Raw genomic sequence first — 18,954 nt, 5'->3', positions numbered from 1 at the left:
GCTATAATATTTCATGATTTTATTGAACACAGAAGTGAAAAAAGCACCAAAATTCTTAAATTTCAAATGCAAAAATTTTTGAAAAAATACATGGAAGGGAAAATGCTCCTCTATCTGTAGTAATGAGATTTTAAAATGAAAATATAATTACTTTTTAGGGTTGCAAAGCTACGTGATGAAATCATGGCCTTAAGAAGTGAATGTTCTTCCGTGTACAGCAAGGGACGCTCCTTGACAACAGAACAGACAAAGCTTGTGATATCAGGAATAACACAAAGTTTAAACTCAGGATTTGCACAGACCTTAAATCCCTGTTTAAACTCAGGGCTGACCCAGAGTTTAACACCTTCACTCACCCCTTCCAGTATGACATCAGGTCTGTCATCAGGTCTGATTTCTAGACTGACTCCATCTGTCACTCCTGCCTATACACCTGGCTTTCCATCAGGATTAATTCCAAATTTTGGATCAGGAGTGGACACCAATTCATTGCAAACACTCAAGCTGATGCAAATTCGAAAACCCCTTCTGAAATCCTCTTTGTTAGATCAGAATTTAACCGAAGAAGAAATCAACATGAAATTTGTTCAGGACCTCTTGAATTGGGTGGATGAAATGCAGGTAAACATTTTGCCTTCATTCAGCCATCCATTCTACCTTTGTTTCTAGCAATTCCCTATCTATGACTTTTGTTGTTTTTTTAAGGTACAACTGGATCGAACTGAATGGGGTTCTGATTTGCCAAGTGTTGAAAGCCATTTAGAAAATCACAAAAATGTTCATAGAGCTATTGAAGAATTTGAATCTAGCCTTAAAGAAGCTAAAATCAGTGAGGTATGTATATGGAAAAACATTACTTTTGCACTTCATTTGAAAATACATTTATTTTCTTTTCCCTATCATTGTTCCAAAAAATCAAATAATTGGTCAATGTACCAAGCATGCCTCAATTCATCTTCTCATCACTTCTCATTTAGACTATTCAAATAGTTTTTCAGCTTTTCAATCCATTCTTCAACTGCCAAAATGATTTATTTAAAGCACAAGTCTGATCACGTCACTTGTCTATTCAGTAAATTCCAGTGGTTCCCTGTAAACCCTAGAAGCAAATATAAACTATATTGTTTGACATTTGAATCTCTTCAAAATATGGTTCCAGATTACTTTTCCAGTCTTATTACATATTACTCTCCTTCACTCACCCTACTATCCAGTCAAACTGGACTTTATAGTGTTTCTCATATGTGACAATCATTTCTTATATCTGTGTCTTTGTAGTGGTGCTTTCCCATGCCTCTTCACTTTTGTCTCTTAGAATTCTTAGTTTACCTTCAGAACTCCACTCAGCCTTATTTTTGGTCAATCATGATCCTAGTCTCCATATCTACTAGGGCCCTCTCTGTCCCCACTAATCATCTTATATCTAATTTGTTTATATTCTGCATAGTCCTATCTATACACAAGACTCTCCCAATAAAATGGCAACTTCTTTATGGAAAGTAGTGTTTTGATTAACCTTCTGTAACTCTAGTCCTTAGATAGTACTTGACCCATGGGATATACTCAGATATTTGTTAAATGATTGCCTTGGATATAGTTGTTGCTTAATAAATGTTGAATTGAATTGAAATGAATCATTTTATTTAACTCAAGAAACTTAACTCTTAAAATGTTCATTTTGTTGCTTTCAATTCACACAGATCCAAATGACTGCTCCCCTCAAACTCACATATGCAGAGAAGTTGCATAGATTGGAGAGTCAATATGCAAAACTCTTGGTAAGATAAATCACATTTTTTGGTGTATGTTCATTCAATTGGCAAAGATTTCTTTTTTAGTATATAAATATTTTATTTGTTTTCCAATTACATACAATAGTAGTTTCTACCTATCATTTTTGTAAGGTTTTGAATTTTGCAATTTCCCCCTCCTTTTCCCTCCCCCTTGAAGAAGTCAATCTGATAATCTTTGCATTGTTTCCATGATATGCACTGATCAAAATTGAATGTGTTGAGAGAAAAACCATATCTTTGAGGAAGAAATAAAATATTAGGGATAGCAAAATTATTTAGTACATAGACAGTTTTTTAAAAAATTGAAGGTAATTATCTTTGGTCTGTTTTTAAACTCCACAGTTCTTTCTCTGGATACAGATAGTATTCTCCATCACAGATACCCTAAAATTGTCCCTGATTATTGCACTGATGAAATGACAAAAGCTCCTTGGGTTGATCATTACCCCCATGTTGCTGTTAGGGTGTTCAGTGTTCTTCCAGTACTGCTCATCTCGCAAAGACATCATTTTTAACCTATGATTTTCCCTTTAAAAGAATACATCCAGCAATCAGGAGAGACACCTGGATACTCTTCACAACTTTGTGTCTCGAGCTACTAGTGAACTTATTTGGCTGAATGAAAAAGAGGAGGAGGAAGTTGCTTATGACTGGAGTGAAAGAAATTCAAACATATCCAGGAAAAAGGAATACCATTCAGTAAGCTTAACACTAACAGTTGAGTAGAGAAATTAAACTTCACTTAAAAATAGTTCTCTTATATAGTTTTCATTTTTGTATTCCCTATTTTCCCCTCAACACAATTAGGAATTAATGAGAGAACTTGATCAAAAGGAAGAAGTGATTAAATCAGTTCAGGACATAGCAGAGCAGCTTCTTCTAGAAAACCATCCTGCCCGACTAACTATTGAGGTAAGTCAGTTAATGAAGGCTGACTTTTAAGTAACCTTCACATTATACCATTGGGAAATAAATGTATGAATTTGAACAATTCATGGATCCCTTTTCTAAGTTATTTAATTTTAACAAAGCAATAATCTTGAAACTAATTTTTATTGAGTCTTACTTACAGTCAACATACAATGATATCCATATTAGGACTTGTCCTTTTATAAAATAGGCTTTGTTATGGTGAGGTCAGTCTTGTATCTCAGAAGAGGGAGTTTATTTTTTAGAGTTACATTGAAACTTTTATTTTATCAGACTTACCAATAACATATTTCTGTGGCATAAACTGGGACATTGTTATGGCAAGTTTCCAAGGTAATTTCCACATTTCAAGTACAGAAGTAGTTAGAGTGTTTTGGATGGAGTCAAGTTACATAGGTTGTTCAGTCCTGCAGGCTGATGACAGATACAGTATTTGACTTACAAGATGCCAAAGGGAGTGGTCAGGAGAGTGGCAGGTGAGCTTTGTGTGTGGGCAAGAGTGTAAGAAGATAGAGACTATGCTCTAAGTGCTGTGTACTTAATTATCAACTGGAGTACAAGAAATCTAGGATCTAGAAATTACTACTGAGGACTTCAGCTCTATATGCTGCTGTGACCAAAAAAATAAAACTACATCTTTAGAAAAGAGTATTAGAAATAATTGTTTTGTATGAAATATGATGTTTGGTGCCCATCTGAAATTTGACTTAAGGTTTTAGGTACACATTAAGAAATATGGAGCGGAACTGAAAAAGATCTAGAGATAGGCTTTTAAAATTATTAAGAGGATTAAAGCATTTTGTGTGGGAAGAAATTGTAATAAAAAATAAAAAGGGGGGCAGCTAGGTGGCACAGTGGATAGAGCACCGGCCCTGGAGTCAGGAGTACCTGAGTTCAAATCCGGCCTCAGACACTTAATAATTACCTAGCTGTGTGGCCTTGGGCAAGCCACTTAACCCCATTTGCCTTGCAAAAAAAAAAAAAAAAACCTAAAAAAAATAAAAGGGAAAAAAGAATTTCAGGATGGAAATAGCAAATCTGATAGGATATATTATCATAGATTGATAATAATGACAAGTAAAGGATGGCTAATATATGAATTTTATTAATTTAACAATATTAACCAGTACCCAACTAGTATTTGATGCAAAGATATCTATAGATATATCTCACAATTCATTTTTTAAATTTAAAAATTTTTTAAATCATTCAAAATGTTCTATGAAATAATCATGACTTTTCTTTTACTTTATATATATATTTATATATTTTTTGCAAGGCAATGGGGTTAAGTGGCTTGCCCAAGGGCACACAGCTAGGTAATTATTAAGTGTCTGAGGCCGAATTTGAACTCAGGTACTCCAGACTCCAGGGCCGGTGCTCTATCCACTGTGCCACCTAGTCGCCTCTGACTTTTATTTTTCAAGCAAGTTATTTTGAATGAAAAATTAATTTTAATTGTGTGAGATGTATAACAGACTCCAAGCTGAGTTGCGCTGAGTATACATAAACATTTTCCCTCTTCACTAATTCATCAGGGAGGTGATGCCATGACAGACACATGAGCTGAATTTGAGAAAGCGGATGCCTGTATTAAGTCACTAGCCTCATTTTCTCCTCCAGAGCCATCTAGGTCCAGTGGCCAGATATGAATCAGGATGACTGGAGATGACCCTAGATGTGAGATAATCAGGGTTAAGGGACTTGTCCAAGGTCACCCAGCTAAAAAGTGTCTGAGGCCAAATTTGAACTCTCATCCTCCTGACTCCAAGTCCAGTTCTCTATCTACTGTGTCATCTGGCCTCAGAAACTTGACACTTAATTTGAGGATAGTAAAACAACGGCAACAAAACCTCTTTGTATGACATTTAAGTAAATAACAATTTAAGAAAAATTAAGTAATAATTGTTAAGTAATGTCTTAATAAAAGGAATGGTTTTTTTTCCACAGTTTAAAATGAAATTACAGTCTTTGCTTAAGTTAATCATCAAAACATGTTGAGCACCCCCTGCTGGAAAACATTATATTTAAATTGAAATAGTTATAATTTGATTTTAGTGTTTCTACTGGAAAGTCATATTCTTTTTAATGAATCATTGATAGTACTGCGAAAACTCACAGGACTTATGTTTTTGGAGCACAATTTAAGTTAAAAAAATTTATCAATTGTCTGATACCTGTTAAGAATTATATTAAGATGCTAAAAAGACTGCCAAAAGGTATAAAAAATTGCCCTTCTTGAAGAATTTGCAGCCACATTGGAAAGATTAAAAGTGACTTGAGAATAATATAGTACAGTATTATAATTTAGCTAAGGAAATTCAGAGAAGGGAAAACAACATAAAAGAAATAACATCTGTTTTGAAGTACACATATAACACTACAAAGAGGAAGTGGGACTTATGAAAGTCCATCAAAGGAAATCATAGAATAGAGAAAGATGGAGGAAATTTGGGTATCTGAGAGGAGGGACAATGAAAAAAGATTATTTGAAAAGAAGTTAAAGAAGCCTCCACTTGAGATTTTAAGTACTTATTTTTAAAGAAGAGTAAATAAAGTTTTACTCATATATTTAGGAACAAATTCAAAGTGCAGAATTCACAATGTAAAATTTATATTCTACTTTGTGAAATGTCTTAATCAAATCTTTTATTGCTATTTCTCTTTTATTTTATAACTTTGAGCGAAAATTCTGAGCAGATAAGGATTCTTGAATCAGATGGATGTTTACCCTAATTTTTAAAAAGTCCTAGCCTGTGCATATTTTTTTATTACTTTGTTAGAAGTAAAGGAGTAGGGGGCAGCTAGGTGGCTCACTGGATAGAGCACCGACCCTGGAAACAGGAGGACCTGAGTTCAAATCCGATCTCAGACAATGATTGCCTACTTTTGTGACCTTGGGCAAGTCACTCTTAATCCCATTGCCTAAAATAAATAAAAGTTTTTAAAAAGTAAAGGAGTAAAAGCCTTCTCTGTTCATGGATTATTATATATGCATTAAATGATATGGTATCCCAAAATGCATTGTGATTATAAAGAATCTCTTTTAGGATACCAGCACATTGCATTTAATAAAAACATTTTCTAGATGAGTTTATTTGTTTCTGATATTATTACATGATTCATTTTAAAGGCATATCGAGCAGCAATGCAGACACAATGGAGTTGGATTTTACAACTTTGCCACTGTGTGGAACAACACATAAAGGAGAACAGCACCTATTTTGAGGTATATTAATAACACTATAAATAAAACTGGTTGTGATTTAATGTCATTATAAATTATTTATTTGACATAGAATAAAAACCAATTGTGTTTTATTATTGAATTATATTTTAATTAATTAGAAAAAATCATCTTTGATGTCATAGCACAATTTATGACAGAAAAGTTTTCCTCTATGACACAATGATCAATTTTGTATCTTGTAGTATGTGAAGAATTATTTGTAGAAAAAGTTTTAAAATATACAAGTCCTTAAAGAGTTGAATTATCTTTACTTTTTGCATAAATGTATCTTAAGGAAAAGTTTGCTCCAGAGATATAAAACTGATTCCTTACTAGAGCTCAAAATATTCTTAATAATTTGTCCCTTGATTTTAATGTCTAAACAATGGTATGAAACAAAGCCTTCCACCATAATAATAGCATATTAAAATGCAGTGAATTTATACTTGAGGTATAAAATAGAATTTATTTCAGTCTGTATCTGAATCTATATCTAGGGTAGAGTAAAAAGTCATATTCTGTGAGGATCCAATAAATATCGCTTCATTTTTTTTACACAATAAACCAGTATTTAATGTCCTCTTAGAGTTGCCTTTGTGAAGACTGATGGTCATATAAAAATTTTTAATGTGACAGCAAAGTTCTTTATTGCCATTGTTTAACTCTCTATGTCATCTCTTCCCTAGTTTTTCAATGATGCCAAGGAAGCAACAGACTACTTAAAGAATTTAAAAGATGCCATTCATCGAAAATACAGTTGTGACAGGTCCAGCAGCATCCACAAACTGGAAGACCTTGTCCAGGAGTCAATGGTAAGAATGGAAAATGCCATGTGGATTTATAATCATTCAACTCATTTTTATAAGAAACAGGATAAACTGGATTTTCTTCATTGAATTCTATTAAGTTTCGGTATTCTCACATTTTTGTGTGGGAGCAGGTGTGATTAAGACCTATGATTTTATTGATATGGGCTCCTTCTTAGTATGCATATTTATTTCTACTAGATCAATCACTTCCTTGCAGTCAGAGAGATTAAGTGATTTACCCATGGTCACATGCATAGGATATGCCAGGGAGAGGACTTTGAAGGCAGTTCTCTATTCTTTACACCATATTGCTTCTCATCCTCATCATATTGCTTTCCAATTCACATGGCCTTTTGGGAGGTTAAATATAGTGATTTTTAAAAAAAATCATCTTTTTTGAGTATTTTTATTTGTATGAAATGAACTAATTAAAAATTATTTGTTTATGTATGTCTTCTTGAATTTTCTTAATAATAATATAGGAAGAGAAAGAAGAACTTTTGCAGTATAAGAGCACCATAGCAAGTCTAGTGGGCAGGGCAAAGACAATAATTCAGCTGAAACCCAGAAATCCTGATAATCCACTCAAGACATCCATTCCAATTAAAGCTATTTGTGACTACCGACAAATTGAGGTAAGAACTTTGAATCTCCTTGTGATTGGATTAATCATAAGCATTTGAACATTAAACAGGGAATATTTGAAAATGATGCTATCAATATTTTCTTTACATTTTTGATTGCTTGTTTGTGGGACCAGAGATTCCCCTCTGCCCCACAATATCCAAAGTTTCTTTTAATTTTGACCTCATTATGTTTGGTTCTTTGTTTAAAACTAGATAACCATTTATAAAGATGATGAATGCGTATTAGCAAGCAATTCCCATCGTGCTAAATGGAAGGTCATTAGTCCAACTGGGAATGAAGCCATGGTTCCATCAGTGTGCTTTACTGTTCCTCCACCAAACAAAGAAGCCATTGATACTGCAAACAGGTATGCTTCAGCTAAAAGCAAAGGGCTAGAATAATGGACCACTTTAATTTATTCATATATTAGAGAGAAAAAAATTGGATTATTATAGGGCAAATTTGTCTTTGTTGCCAGAGGAATTTCAATTCTGTAAAACCCCTGATGTCCCAATCCATTAAAAATTTTTACAAGAGAAGTATGTCTTCAGGCACTTTATAACTTATAGATTCTTTCCTTTGTTTCAGAATTGAACAACAGTTTCAGAATGTTCTGACTCTTTGGCATGAGTCTCACATAAACATGAAGAGCGTAGTTTCCTGGCATTATCTGGTTAATGAAATTGATACAGTTCGGGCTAGCAATGTTGCCTCCGTAAGTGCAATGATACAAATTATACTAGACATTTAAAGTGAGACATCTATAACATAGAGTAAGGACATGGCACCTGGACTTGAAGAAAAAGATAGTACCTGGTTTAGATATTTTGATTTTTATATTTAAAAATATGAAATGTCATTTATAATTATTTCTCATTTATAGTCTTTCAGCTTCAAAAAAACATTTAAGAGTAGTGGTACCTATGGGGCGGCTAGGTGGTGCAGTGGATAGAACACAGGCTGGCCCTGGAGTACCTGAGTTCAAATTCGACCTCAGACACTTGATAATTACCTAGCTGTGTGGCCTTGGGCAAGCCACTTAACCCCATTGCCTTGCAAAAAAAAAAAAAGAGAGATTAGTGGTACCTGGTACTGTTTCCACAAGAAAGTCCATTTGAATGCAAATAGTTGTGATTCAAAGTGTCCTTAATATTTTACATTTACAAAACAAGTCCTTTTGTGAACATTATCACATTTAATTCCACTTCAGTCCTGAGGTTAAATTGACTTACTTAAGAGAAAAAGGTAGTGAATTAGAACTCAAGTCCAGAATATTTTAGATCAGATATAATGTGTCTTTTCATACTGAATTATTTGAACTGCATTATGGTGAATTACATTTTGATTATTACCAATTAATTTTAAATATTTAATTTCTGTTATTTTGTGATATCAGAATATGGGCTTAAGTCCTATTTCTCCACTTAATAGATATTCTTAGATGGAGTCAGTCAATCTGGGTTTGAATCCTGATGGATTTTCCTACTCAGTGGCCTTGAATTTCCCTATCTTTATTTGTAAAAAGAGAAGATGTTGTTATACCTCCTTTCCAGCTCAAAGTCTATGATTCTATAAATTGATTTACTATCTTTGAGTGTTAGCTTCCTTTTTTTGAGAATAATACTTTCATTTTAATCTCACAATAGTGGTTACAGGGTATACTGTATAAATGTCAGCTTTTATTATTATTATAATTTGGTGAGATGGAGAAAAACACTTCCAGATAGTTTTAACTGTTCATGATTGGAAATCTAAAATTCTTTGAATTTTATTTTTGGAAAATTGTCTAAGATTGTTCTCAATTTTTTTTATCCTTTTAACTGTCTACTTATATGGATTTATGATTTTATTTAGATAAAGACTATGTTACCTGGTGAACATCAACAGGTTCTGAGCAATCTAGAATCTCGTTTTGGAGACTTCCTGGAAGATAGCCAGGAATCTCAAATATTTTCAGGCTCAGATATAACACAACTGGAAAAGGAGGTTAATGTATGCAAACAATACTATCAAGAACTTCTTAAATCAGCAGAACGAGGTAAGACTGTTAAGATTACACATTACCTTTCTCTCAAAGCATTGATTCTCTGATTTTATGATGCTCCATGAAGTTTCACTATCATGTTTATTAAATGTGTAATCTGGAAAGTCACTATCTAAATCTCAGTCTCTCCATATGTGAAATAGGATTTAGTTAAACATTTACTATTCATCTTTATAGGTTTTTTGAGAACTTTGTATGCTGTAAGCTTTATATGTTGTGAAAAAATACATTTATACACAAATTTTATATATCTTATGTAAAAGATGTCACTATATTAATCATGTAATTATTCAATTTAAAACATGCATCTCTATTTTTTTTTGTAGATGGAATGGTGGTGTATGGATGTTGTTAAATCAAAATATAATAAGGTTTTCAAGTTGTCCTTAAAATTTAATGGAGCTTAATTTACCCTCATTGTTAAACCTATAATTTATTGTCTATGGTGTGTGTGTGTGTGTGGGGGGGCAGAGACTGTGTTTGTGTTGTGTCTGTGTGTGTGTGTGTGTGTGTGTGTGTGTGTGTGCGTGCGTGTAGCAATGCATTATAATTTTATAATCATGATGCTTTTAATTTACAGTACTTTGTCTTATGATAAAGTAATCATACTTAATGCTTTTAATTTACAATACTTATGATAAAATAGTACCTATCTATCCTAGATAATTTTACATTGCTTGAATAGAGAATGAATCAGTTTCAGGTGTGTATGTGTCAGATATTTTTCATGTTCCTAATACTTGATAAAGAAATAAACAGCTTAAAAATATATTTCCCTCTTATAAAAACATTTTTTTCATTTAATTTTTATTTTTTTCAGTAGTGGGAGAAGAAAAAGAAATAGTCCTTAACAAATAAATATTAAAAACAAAATATTATAATTATAGAAAACCTTGACTTTTTAGCTAATAATTTTGTTTTAAATATACTTAACTTTCAATAGAAAGTTGTCTTTTAAAGACAATCAAATCTTTATAATAAAATAAACTCTAGGATATTCTTGGGATCATATAACAAATTTTCATTATTAAGAAATAATTATTTCATTTTTACTTATATTTCCCAAATTATTTAAAGATTCCTTGATTTATATATGGAGTTCCTTCTTTATCAGAGAATTGTGAGAGTCATTTCTTCACCTTAAAGCATATAGAAATATGAATAATTGCTATTATTGTTCTGAGAAAAGTATTTAGTAGTATTGGAAAATTATGTTCACTTTTTTTTGTATAAACTGCAATACTCTATGGCAACCTAAATTTTATGACAATAATGGATACCAGACAAACTCTTAATAATATTTTAACAAATTTTAGAAAGAGTAACTAATTTTGCTTCCTGTATGTAAATGGAATGTTAATCTTTGGAGAGCACAAATCTAGTCACTTTTCAGGAAGTTATTCTTGATTGCCAGTTAATATATAAGCAAAAATTCCCAGAAGAAGGAAAAATGTATACATTGAGTGTAATTTGTTTTTATCCACAGAGGAGCAAGAAGAATCTGTTTACAATCTTTACATCTCAGAAGTTCGAAATATTAGGCTTCGTTTGGAAAACTGTGAAGACCGGTTAATTAGACAGATCCGAACCCCACTGGAGAGAGATGATCTGCATGAAAGTGTGTTCAGGATCACAGAGCAAGAGGTAAGCTTTGGAAGAACACTTCTCTCTAAAGTAAAGTCTTAATTCTATTAAATTACCCGATAGAATGAATGTATGAGTATGATTTTTTCAAAAAAAATGTACTCAGTTTTTTCTTTATAGTTTGAATTTACTTAATATATATGATCATATTGATTCCCACCTGAACACCCAAACCCAGTTACATGTAAGCTCTTTGAGGGAAGTAATAATCTCTTTTATCCTCTTGTTGTCTTAACAGGTACTTAGTGATTGATGAATTCATTGAGGCAGTTAGGTGGCACAGTAGATAGAATGCTGGATCTGAAGTCAGGGAGACCTGAGTTCAAATTAACTTTGGGCAAGTCACTTAACCTCTGTGTTTTCTCATCTGTAAAACATACTCTCAGGGCTGTTTTAAGGATCAGCTGAGGTTATGTTTGTAAAGGGCTTAGTACATTTAAGGTGCCTGGCACATTTAAAGAGAACTTCAGCATATTTAAAGAGAATTTCTCTTTATCATCATCCTCTAATTTTATAAAAGAGATCAAGTGACTTGTCCAAGATCATATAGCTTATAATTAAGGAGCACTTGAACTCAGGTCATCTAGACATTATGCCCAGCTCTATCCACTCTACCACCTGTCTACATATATGCTTACATGCCAAATTATTTAGAGTGCACACATGACTTGGGTTTTTTTTTTTTACAGAAACTTAAAAAAGAGTTAGATAGACTCAAAGATGATTTGGCAACTATCACAGATAAATGTGAAGAATTTTTCAGTCAAGCTGCAGCATCACCATCCACCCCAACTTTGCGATCAGAGCTCAACATCATTATTCAGAACATGAATCAAGTCTATTCCATGTCTTCCATTTACATTGATAAGTATGTCACTCTTGTGCATCAATTGGGTTCTCCTTTCTTTGGTACTGTGAAAAATCTGACATTTTAGTGGTGTTGATACTTTTTTGAGACATTTCATAGCTTTATACATTTAATTCTTAGAGGTAATTTTACAGGGGAAGAAGCTGAGGTCCTCCTTTGTTAAGAGACTCCTAAGGTAATAAATTAGGAATTAGAATAGCTGAGATTTTAAACTCAAGTTCTCTACTTCCAAAGTCAGCATTCTATTCCCTACTCCCTTTTTGTTTTTACATCAGTATCAGATCACACTTTAGTACAACACATAGTTGCATAAATACTTGGAATAACTTTTTGAGAACATCTGGACAACTATAAAAATATTTATAACTATGAAAAATTCATCACCTTGTGGCTAATCTTCTGTTACTGAGTCTTCTTGGTTAAATTAAGTGCATTGTTAATGGCACATGTACTTGTGAATGGAAATATACAAACATACACAGAATATATCCATTGCCAATATATTTTGGGAAGGATCTAAGGGGGGACATCTTTTACATGTTTTTATGGGCAGATATTAAAGTGAAGGAGATTCATATATTAGGACTAGCTCTTGCCTTCTATGATTCCAATTGGAATGGAAACAGCATTTCATAAGTATAAATATTAACTTTATTCTGAATTATAGCCATTCTTAAGAAACAAATTAAACCTTTAGGGTGATTTTTATAATTTCTTTGTAGGAGGATTTCATGGGAATCCATGGGCTGACATAAATTGGGTAATATGGTAAAACATTACTTGATGATGCTAAGGATTTTATAGTGAAAACTAGATCTGGAATCGAAGAAGCAGGCTAATAGTTCATTGTTCTGCGACTTAATGATGAATGATGTTATACAAATCACTTGACTTCTCAGCTTCAGTTTCCTCATCTGTAAAATGAGGATTCTGGGATATATGATTTCCAAGATTTTTTATAATTCCAAGTCTTTTACATTCCTTCTTTTTTTTTTCTTTTTCTTTTTTTTTTTTTAGGTTTTTGCAAGGCAAATGGGGTTAAGTGGCTTGCCCAAGGCCACACGGCTAGGTAATTATTAAGTGTCTGAGGTCGGATTTGAACCCAGGTACTCCTGACTCCAAGGCCGGTGCTCTATCCACTGCGCCACCTAGCCACCCCTACATTCCTTCTTATAGATTATTTTTAAACTTTCTCTTCCAATCCTGAATTCTCTGAGTCTGAGACTAATCTACTTATAAATAAAAGTGTGATGCAATCACTAATATCAAATATCTTATATCTTCTTAACACTGAAAATTAACAGAAATAATTATTTTTCAGGTTGAAAACTGTTAATTTGGTATTAAAAAATACTCAGGGGGCAGAAGCACTTGTAAAACTTTATGAAACTAAACTGTGTGAAGAAGAAGCTGTGACAGCTGACAAGATTAACATTGAAAATCTTATGAGTACATTAAAGGTATGTAAGACTCACATATACAAATATAACTATGGAGTTTCTTATTAACATTTTGTACATGTGTACATGAATATATCCGTATGTTTATGTATTCTTATATATACATATATATTTTATATTTATATTTTATATACATATAAACATATATAATCTGAACAAGAATGTAAATATGTAATACACTTTAAGAGACAGATTTTTGGATTCTAACACAAAGACCTATGTACATTTCTAAACATAGTGTGTATGACTCTATTCTCTATGTGGGTTTTAATGATCATTGATTCCTTTATAAAATTAATTTTTTTAAAAAACAAATTGGCTATAATTCTTTCTGTTGCCTTAAAAAGTTCCTAATGTCTCATTATAGTAAATTGTCTTCAAAGTTATTATCTTTGGAATAAGAAGAATCTTTATTTAAAAAATAATTAAATATCTGTTATTCTCAAGCACAGAGTACTTTGTATTTCTATGATGGAATTGCAGTAAAAAAAGATATCTTTTGATTACTATTTATGAGACAGTATTCCATAGATTCCTTAGGGTATGAAGTATGATTTTTAAAAAAATTTAGAGAAAGGAACAAATTATAGAATTATTTCTGTATAGTTGTATACACTATTCTATAATCTGTTTCATAGCAAGTGTCTCCTCAACTCTATTCCATATAATGCCCAACTCTTTCACGGAGCATCTCAAGAATCACTGTCTTCATAAGTATTATACTTAACTGATTTGTAGTTATATTTATAGTACTAGTGTTTGTACAGTACTGTAAGATTTTCAAAGTGCTTTGTGTATATTATCTTATGTATTTGCTTATGCCAACATAGAATCCCAAAGTACTCTCAAACATAAATACTAGTTACTCTCATTACCCTGTATGAATAAATGAACTATATGATGAAGCAGATAAATGTACTGAGTTTTGTCACTTAACAGTTTACATATTCTTAGATATTATTTTAATATTCATTCTTATTTTTTAAGCAATGGAGATCTGAAGTAGATGAAAAACGGGAAGTATTTCATGCTTTAGAGGATGAATTACAGAAAGCTAAAGCCATCAGTGATCAGATGTTTATAATGTACAAAGAACGTGATCTTGACTTTGACTGGCATAAAGAGAAAGCAGATCAGTTAGCTGAAAGATGGCAAAATGTTCATACTCAGATTGAAAACAGGTTGGTATAGTTTTGTTTTGAGCTGTCTTTCAGCCATGTTAAAATCTGATTTAATTTTTGAGAAGATTTGTACACACATAGACACATTCAATACACACTTTAGTCAATGTAATTGAGTCAGTATACTAGAGTTTGAATATATTTGCATATATACATAATATTTACACTTATATCTATATCTGTACATTAATAAATATAAACATATAAATATACCTGTGTATATGCACACATCTGTGAGAGATATTGCTAGAACCCCCCCCCCCCATAGATATGTATTTGTATATATAAGCCCTATATACATATATGGTCAATACACACTATAGTCAATACATACATGCAATTTATACACATGCATGCACATAGATATGTGTATATATGTAAACATGCACCTACACATAACCATGTTTGTATATGTATGCCTGCATGTGTGCGCGTGTGTGTGTATACACACATACATATATGTGTGTATAATGTGTTTATACAAACAAGTATAAGACAAACTATTCTACATATTCATTAGTAAAAATGTGCAAAATCCTCATGAATTTATTTGGAAATTCCAAACTAATTTTCTCTGATAATTTTTTTTTCTTAAATGTAACCAAGACTACGTGACTTAGAAGCTATTGGCAAGTCTCTGATGTACTATAGAGATACATATCATCCTCTGGATGATTGGATTCAACATGTTGAAGATACTCAGAGAAAGATTCAGGAAAATCAGCCTCAGAATAGTAAAACACTGGCAACACAACTGAATCAACAGAAGGTATGAAAAAATAACCCCATTTACCTTGTCTGAAACTATATTAGGTTAATGCTTTTCATCTTCCCTTTCTTTTACCATCTTCCAGTCCCGTAAAGAAACATAATTTTTGACACCAGTAAATAATAGATTGATCAGTAAATCAAATTGAAGTCTATTCAAATATAATTTATTTTATTTATTATGTTCAAATCTACTACTAGATTTAAACATAGAAAATAAGACAGCACATTTGAATGACTTTCAAATAGAAATAGCCTTGTAGGTCACTCATTTGCTTTTGTGCTCTTCCTGTATTGTGTATCAGGACTAGGCATATGATAAAAAGACTGGTGAGCAGCAAGAACCAAATAGTATATAGTTGGAAAGAGTGTCTTTGCCTTGTTCTTGAAGACTGGTTAGTTCTACTTGGTCTTAGGTAGGAAGAGAGGGAGGGAAACTCAAATTCAGGCTGTTCAGAGAAGGTGAATAATGAATGTATAGCCTCAAACTCTTGAGCTTGTGTCAGTGCCAGGGCTTGTCTTGCAGTTTGGATCTCTAATGGCTTAGAACTGTTGAACCTAGACTAAGTTAAACTCTCATTTTATCTCAGCCTGGTACAGCTTCCCTTTTCTAACCCAAAACTACATTTAATAATCTCAATAGAACATTTTCATTTTAGTGATATACTTTGGCCAATGGATATTTTGGTTATTGAGTTAGAGAATTCTTGAGAATTATTGGTGTGGTGGCTTCATACTTGTAGTTTATAATGGGTTCTATACCAGTAAGATTATACTTGTCTTTCTTTGTGTGCCCTACTTGGAATGTTGAGATGGAAGAAGGAATTACTAAAGGTAGTATGTTCTTGTGCCACTGTATATATTGTCTTGACAAGTTGCATTCTTTCAGGACTAGGGTAAATGAAAATTGTTTTGAAATTTTCTAAGAGATCATTAGTTATACCCCCATATAAAATCACATGTAAATTACAATGGGGTAGGGAGCTAGAATATTAAATTAAGAGGTTATGGCTGTCATTAATTTGGCATTATTTCAAAAAATTGAAATTAAATTTCTATGTTAATTTTTTCTTCATTAAATTATTCATTAAATTATCTCTTCATTAAATTTTCTCTTTAATAAATTCTTTGTTTATAGATGCTGGTATCTGAAATAGAAATGAAACAGAACAAAATGGATGAGTGCCAGAAATATTCAGAACAGTATGCAACTGCTGTGAAGGTATGAAATACAATAGCATTCCTTAGTCAAATTTGATATTGGTTATGTGATTCATTACAATACTCTGAGGAGTGATATGTTTTTTCTTCTTTAATCAAAAAAGGGATACTCATTTTTAGATATAACTTCTTTATTTTGTGCCATTGTTTAGATTTGATTTAAAAGACAAATTGTTCCAGTATTTTGATTCTTTCTATAAAGGCTGAAGTTGTTAATTTTTTTTGGGGGGGGGTAATATTATCTGTACTTTTCTATGTCACACAGTTGGAGAATTCCAGGAAGTGCTACTGCCTTATAGAATAGTTCAAATGCTTTTCCTTCCCTAATGGTATGTCACTCCAACAGAGTAATAAAGCAAAGATTAGCCATATTTCCAGTGCTCAGAAAAAAAGGAGAGACTATGGATAAATATAAGGTATCCCAAAGTCTTAGCGCATATTTAACTTATAAATGATAGTTATTAAAGCTAAAAACAGAATAAAACTATTCTGACCTGGATTGTTACAAAACTCATGTGTAATGTGCCTACTTCTCCATGGAATTTTCCCAATGATTGACAGATTTCACTGACTACATGACCAGGACCATGTTGTTACAAGAAAAATAACTCTCAGATTAGACCCCCATTAAAAAAAATTTACATCTTTGCAACTATTCTTAATGTAAAACTTAACACTACACTGTAGTATATTTCTGGTGTTCTAAAGTATAGACCATATTTCTGTGAATTGCTTTAGTTAATTCAAAGTCCTACCAAGTGTTTTGGTAACCTTAATTGATTGACTTCGTTATACAGGACTATGAATTACAGACAATGACCTATCGAGCTATGGTAGACTCACAGCAAAAATCCCCAGTGAAACGCAGGAGGATGCAAAGTTCAGCTGACTTCATCATACAAGAGGTAACAGAGATGCTTTTTAACCACACTGTTTCATGCTAGTAGATGTTAAATCTTAAAGGAAGTAAAGATATGACTTTAAGTATTTTATTGAAGATTCATGAACAGTTATAGATTTGAAAAAATTCCCAGGAAATGACAAAATTATATTTGAAAAATGTCAAACATCAATACTGAACAAATTCTTGTGAGTTAACCTCTTGTAGGGGAAATTATCTGAAAGTTGGGCGAATATTTTATAGCATTCCTTTGATGTTGTTAAAGTTATAAAGAATAGTTGTAACTTTACAATTTTGTCTCTGTGGTTATTTTTGACAGTTCATGGACTTAAGAACCCGCTACACAGCTCTGGTTACTCTAATGACTCAGTATATTAAATTTGCTGGTGACTCATTGAAAAGACTGGAAGAGGAGGAGGTAACCCTTAAAACTAATACAAATTATTTTCAAAAGAAAAAAATACGGTCATATGATTGTTTTTTAGATTTTTTTTCAAGGCAATGGGGTTAAGTGGCTTGCCCAAGGCCACACAGCTAGGTAATTATTAAATGTCTGAGACTGGATTTGAACCCAGGTACTCCTGAATCCAAGGCTGGTGCTCTATTCACTGCGCCACCTAGCTGCCCCGATCATGTGATTTTAATAAAAATTTAAATATTCATTTTCTTGCATTAAAAACTGCAGTTTAATTAGATGATTGCAAATAATGGGTTCTTTATGAAAGTTTCAGAAATTAATTTTGTTGAAAGTTATGGGTACATATCAGAAATCATCCTCATCATGATTTTTAAATTGAATATAAAACAATTTATATTAGCAGGAGCAAACAGACTTGTTGAGTTTTTGTAGTTAATATTTTTAAAAGTCAGTAATGAATATAATACTTTTTTCTAAATGTTTTTCATGTATAGAATTCTTAGTTATCAGAATTTATTTGAGGTTCAACTTTAGGTCTTTCTTATAAAGTATAATTCCTTTTTAATAATATTAAAAAGCATTCTAATCTGATGGTAAGAAATTGACCTGAACTTAATTATGATAGCTGTAGTAAAATATTTTAAGAAAAAGATAGAAAACAATATTTAAATATTTTGAGATAAATGTAGAGATAAATATTGAGACTACTAATATTTACTATTTATTCCTCATTTTGATATTACTACGATGACTAGAAACTAAACTATTAGCCCCATTATGGTTTTTTTAAGGCTAAAAGAGTAATTTATTTCATGGTGTGGCTGGCATGAAATGACTATTTTAACAATAGTAGAAATAAAAGAAGACTTTAGTTGTTTTTAGATACTTTGTCAGGCACAAAAATATCTTAGTTTAGAGTTAAGGTTGATTAAGGTTAATTTATATTTATAACAGTGATTACAATTTAAGTATTGTTGCAGATGTTTTTCCCCCCTATACTTTCCCATGGCAAATTTTCTTTGAAGTCTAGGATGCATTTACAGTCACTACAGTATCTCAGT

At 32.1% G+C, this 18,954-nt stretch overlaps 1 protein-coding gene across 27 annotated transcripts in view; it reads left to right on the top strand.

Annotated features, from left to right (window-relative positions):
• DST (dystonin) overlaps positions 1 to 18,954 on the top strand; it is a 592,091-nt gene that overhangs the window by 387,421 nt on the left and 185,716 nt on the right. For all 27 annotated transcript variants that reach the window (XM_074237259.1, XM_074237251.1, XM_074237265.1 and 24 more), the window contains 19 exons: positions 159 to 621; positions 706 to 834; positions 1,701 to 1,778; positions 2,331 to 2,492; positions 2,601 to 2,705; positions 5,857 to 5,952; positions 6,639 to 6,764; positions 7,244 to 7,396; positions 7,601 to 7,755; positions 7,977 to 8,103; positions 9,243 to 9,426; positions 10,919 to 11,076; positions 11,766 to 11,944; positions 13,266 to 13,404; positions 14,392 to 14,585; positions 15,192 to 15,354; positions 16,492 to 16,575; positions 17,372 to 17,479; positions 17,795 to 17,893. In XM_074237259.1, coding sequence (XP_074093360.1) covers positions 159 to 621; positions 706 to 834; positions 1,701 to 1,778; positions 2,331 to 2,492; positions 2,601 to 2,705; positions 5,857 to 5,952; positions 6,639 to 6,764; positions 7,244 to 7,396; positions 7,601 to 7,755; positions 7,977 to 8,103; positions 9,243 to 9,426; positions 10,919 to 11,076; positions 11,766 to 11,944; positions 13,266 to 13,404; positions 14,392 to 14,585; positions 15,192 to 15,354; positions 16,492 to 16,575; positions 17,372 to 17,479; positions 17,795 to 17,893 — 2,902 coding nt within the window. The remainder of the gene's footprint in view (positions 1 to 158; positions 622 to 705; positions 835 to 1,700; positions 1,779 to 2,330; positions 2,493 to 2,600; positions 2,706 to 5,856; positions 5,953 to 6,638; positions 6,765 to 7,243; positions 7,397 to 7,600; positions 7,756 to 7,976; positions 8,104 to 9,242; positions 9,427 to 10,918; positions 11,077 to 11,765; positions 11,945 to 13,265; positions 13,405 to 14,391; positions 14,586 to 15,191; positions 15,355 to 16,491; positions 16,576 to 17,371; positions 17,480 to 17,794; positions 17,894 to 18,954) is intronic.

This window comes from Macrotis lagotis, chromosome 5, assembly GCF_037893015.1.
Source record: "Macrotis lagotis isolate mMagLag1 chromosome 5, bilby.v1.9.chrom.fasta, whole genome shotgun sequence".
In the NCBI taxonomy this organism is placed as follows: domain Eukaryota; kingdom Metazoa; phylum Chordata; class Mammalia; order Peramelemorphia; family Peramelidae; genus Macrotis; species Macrotis lagotis.
Note: the sequence above shows the minus strand (reverse complement) of the source record. Positions and strands in the feature narration are given on the sequence as shown.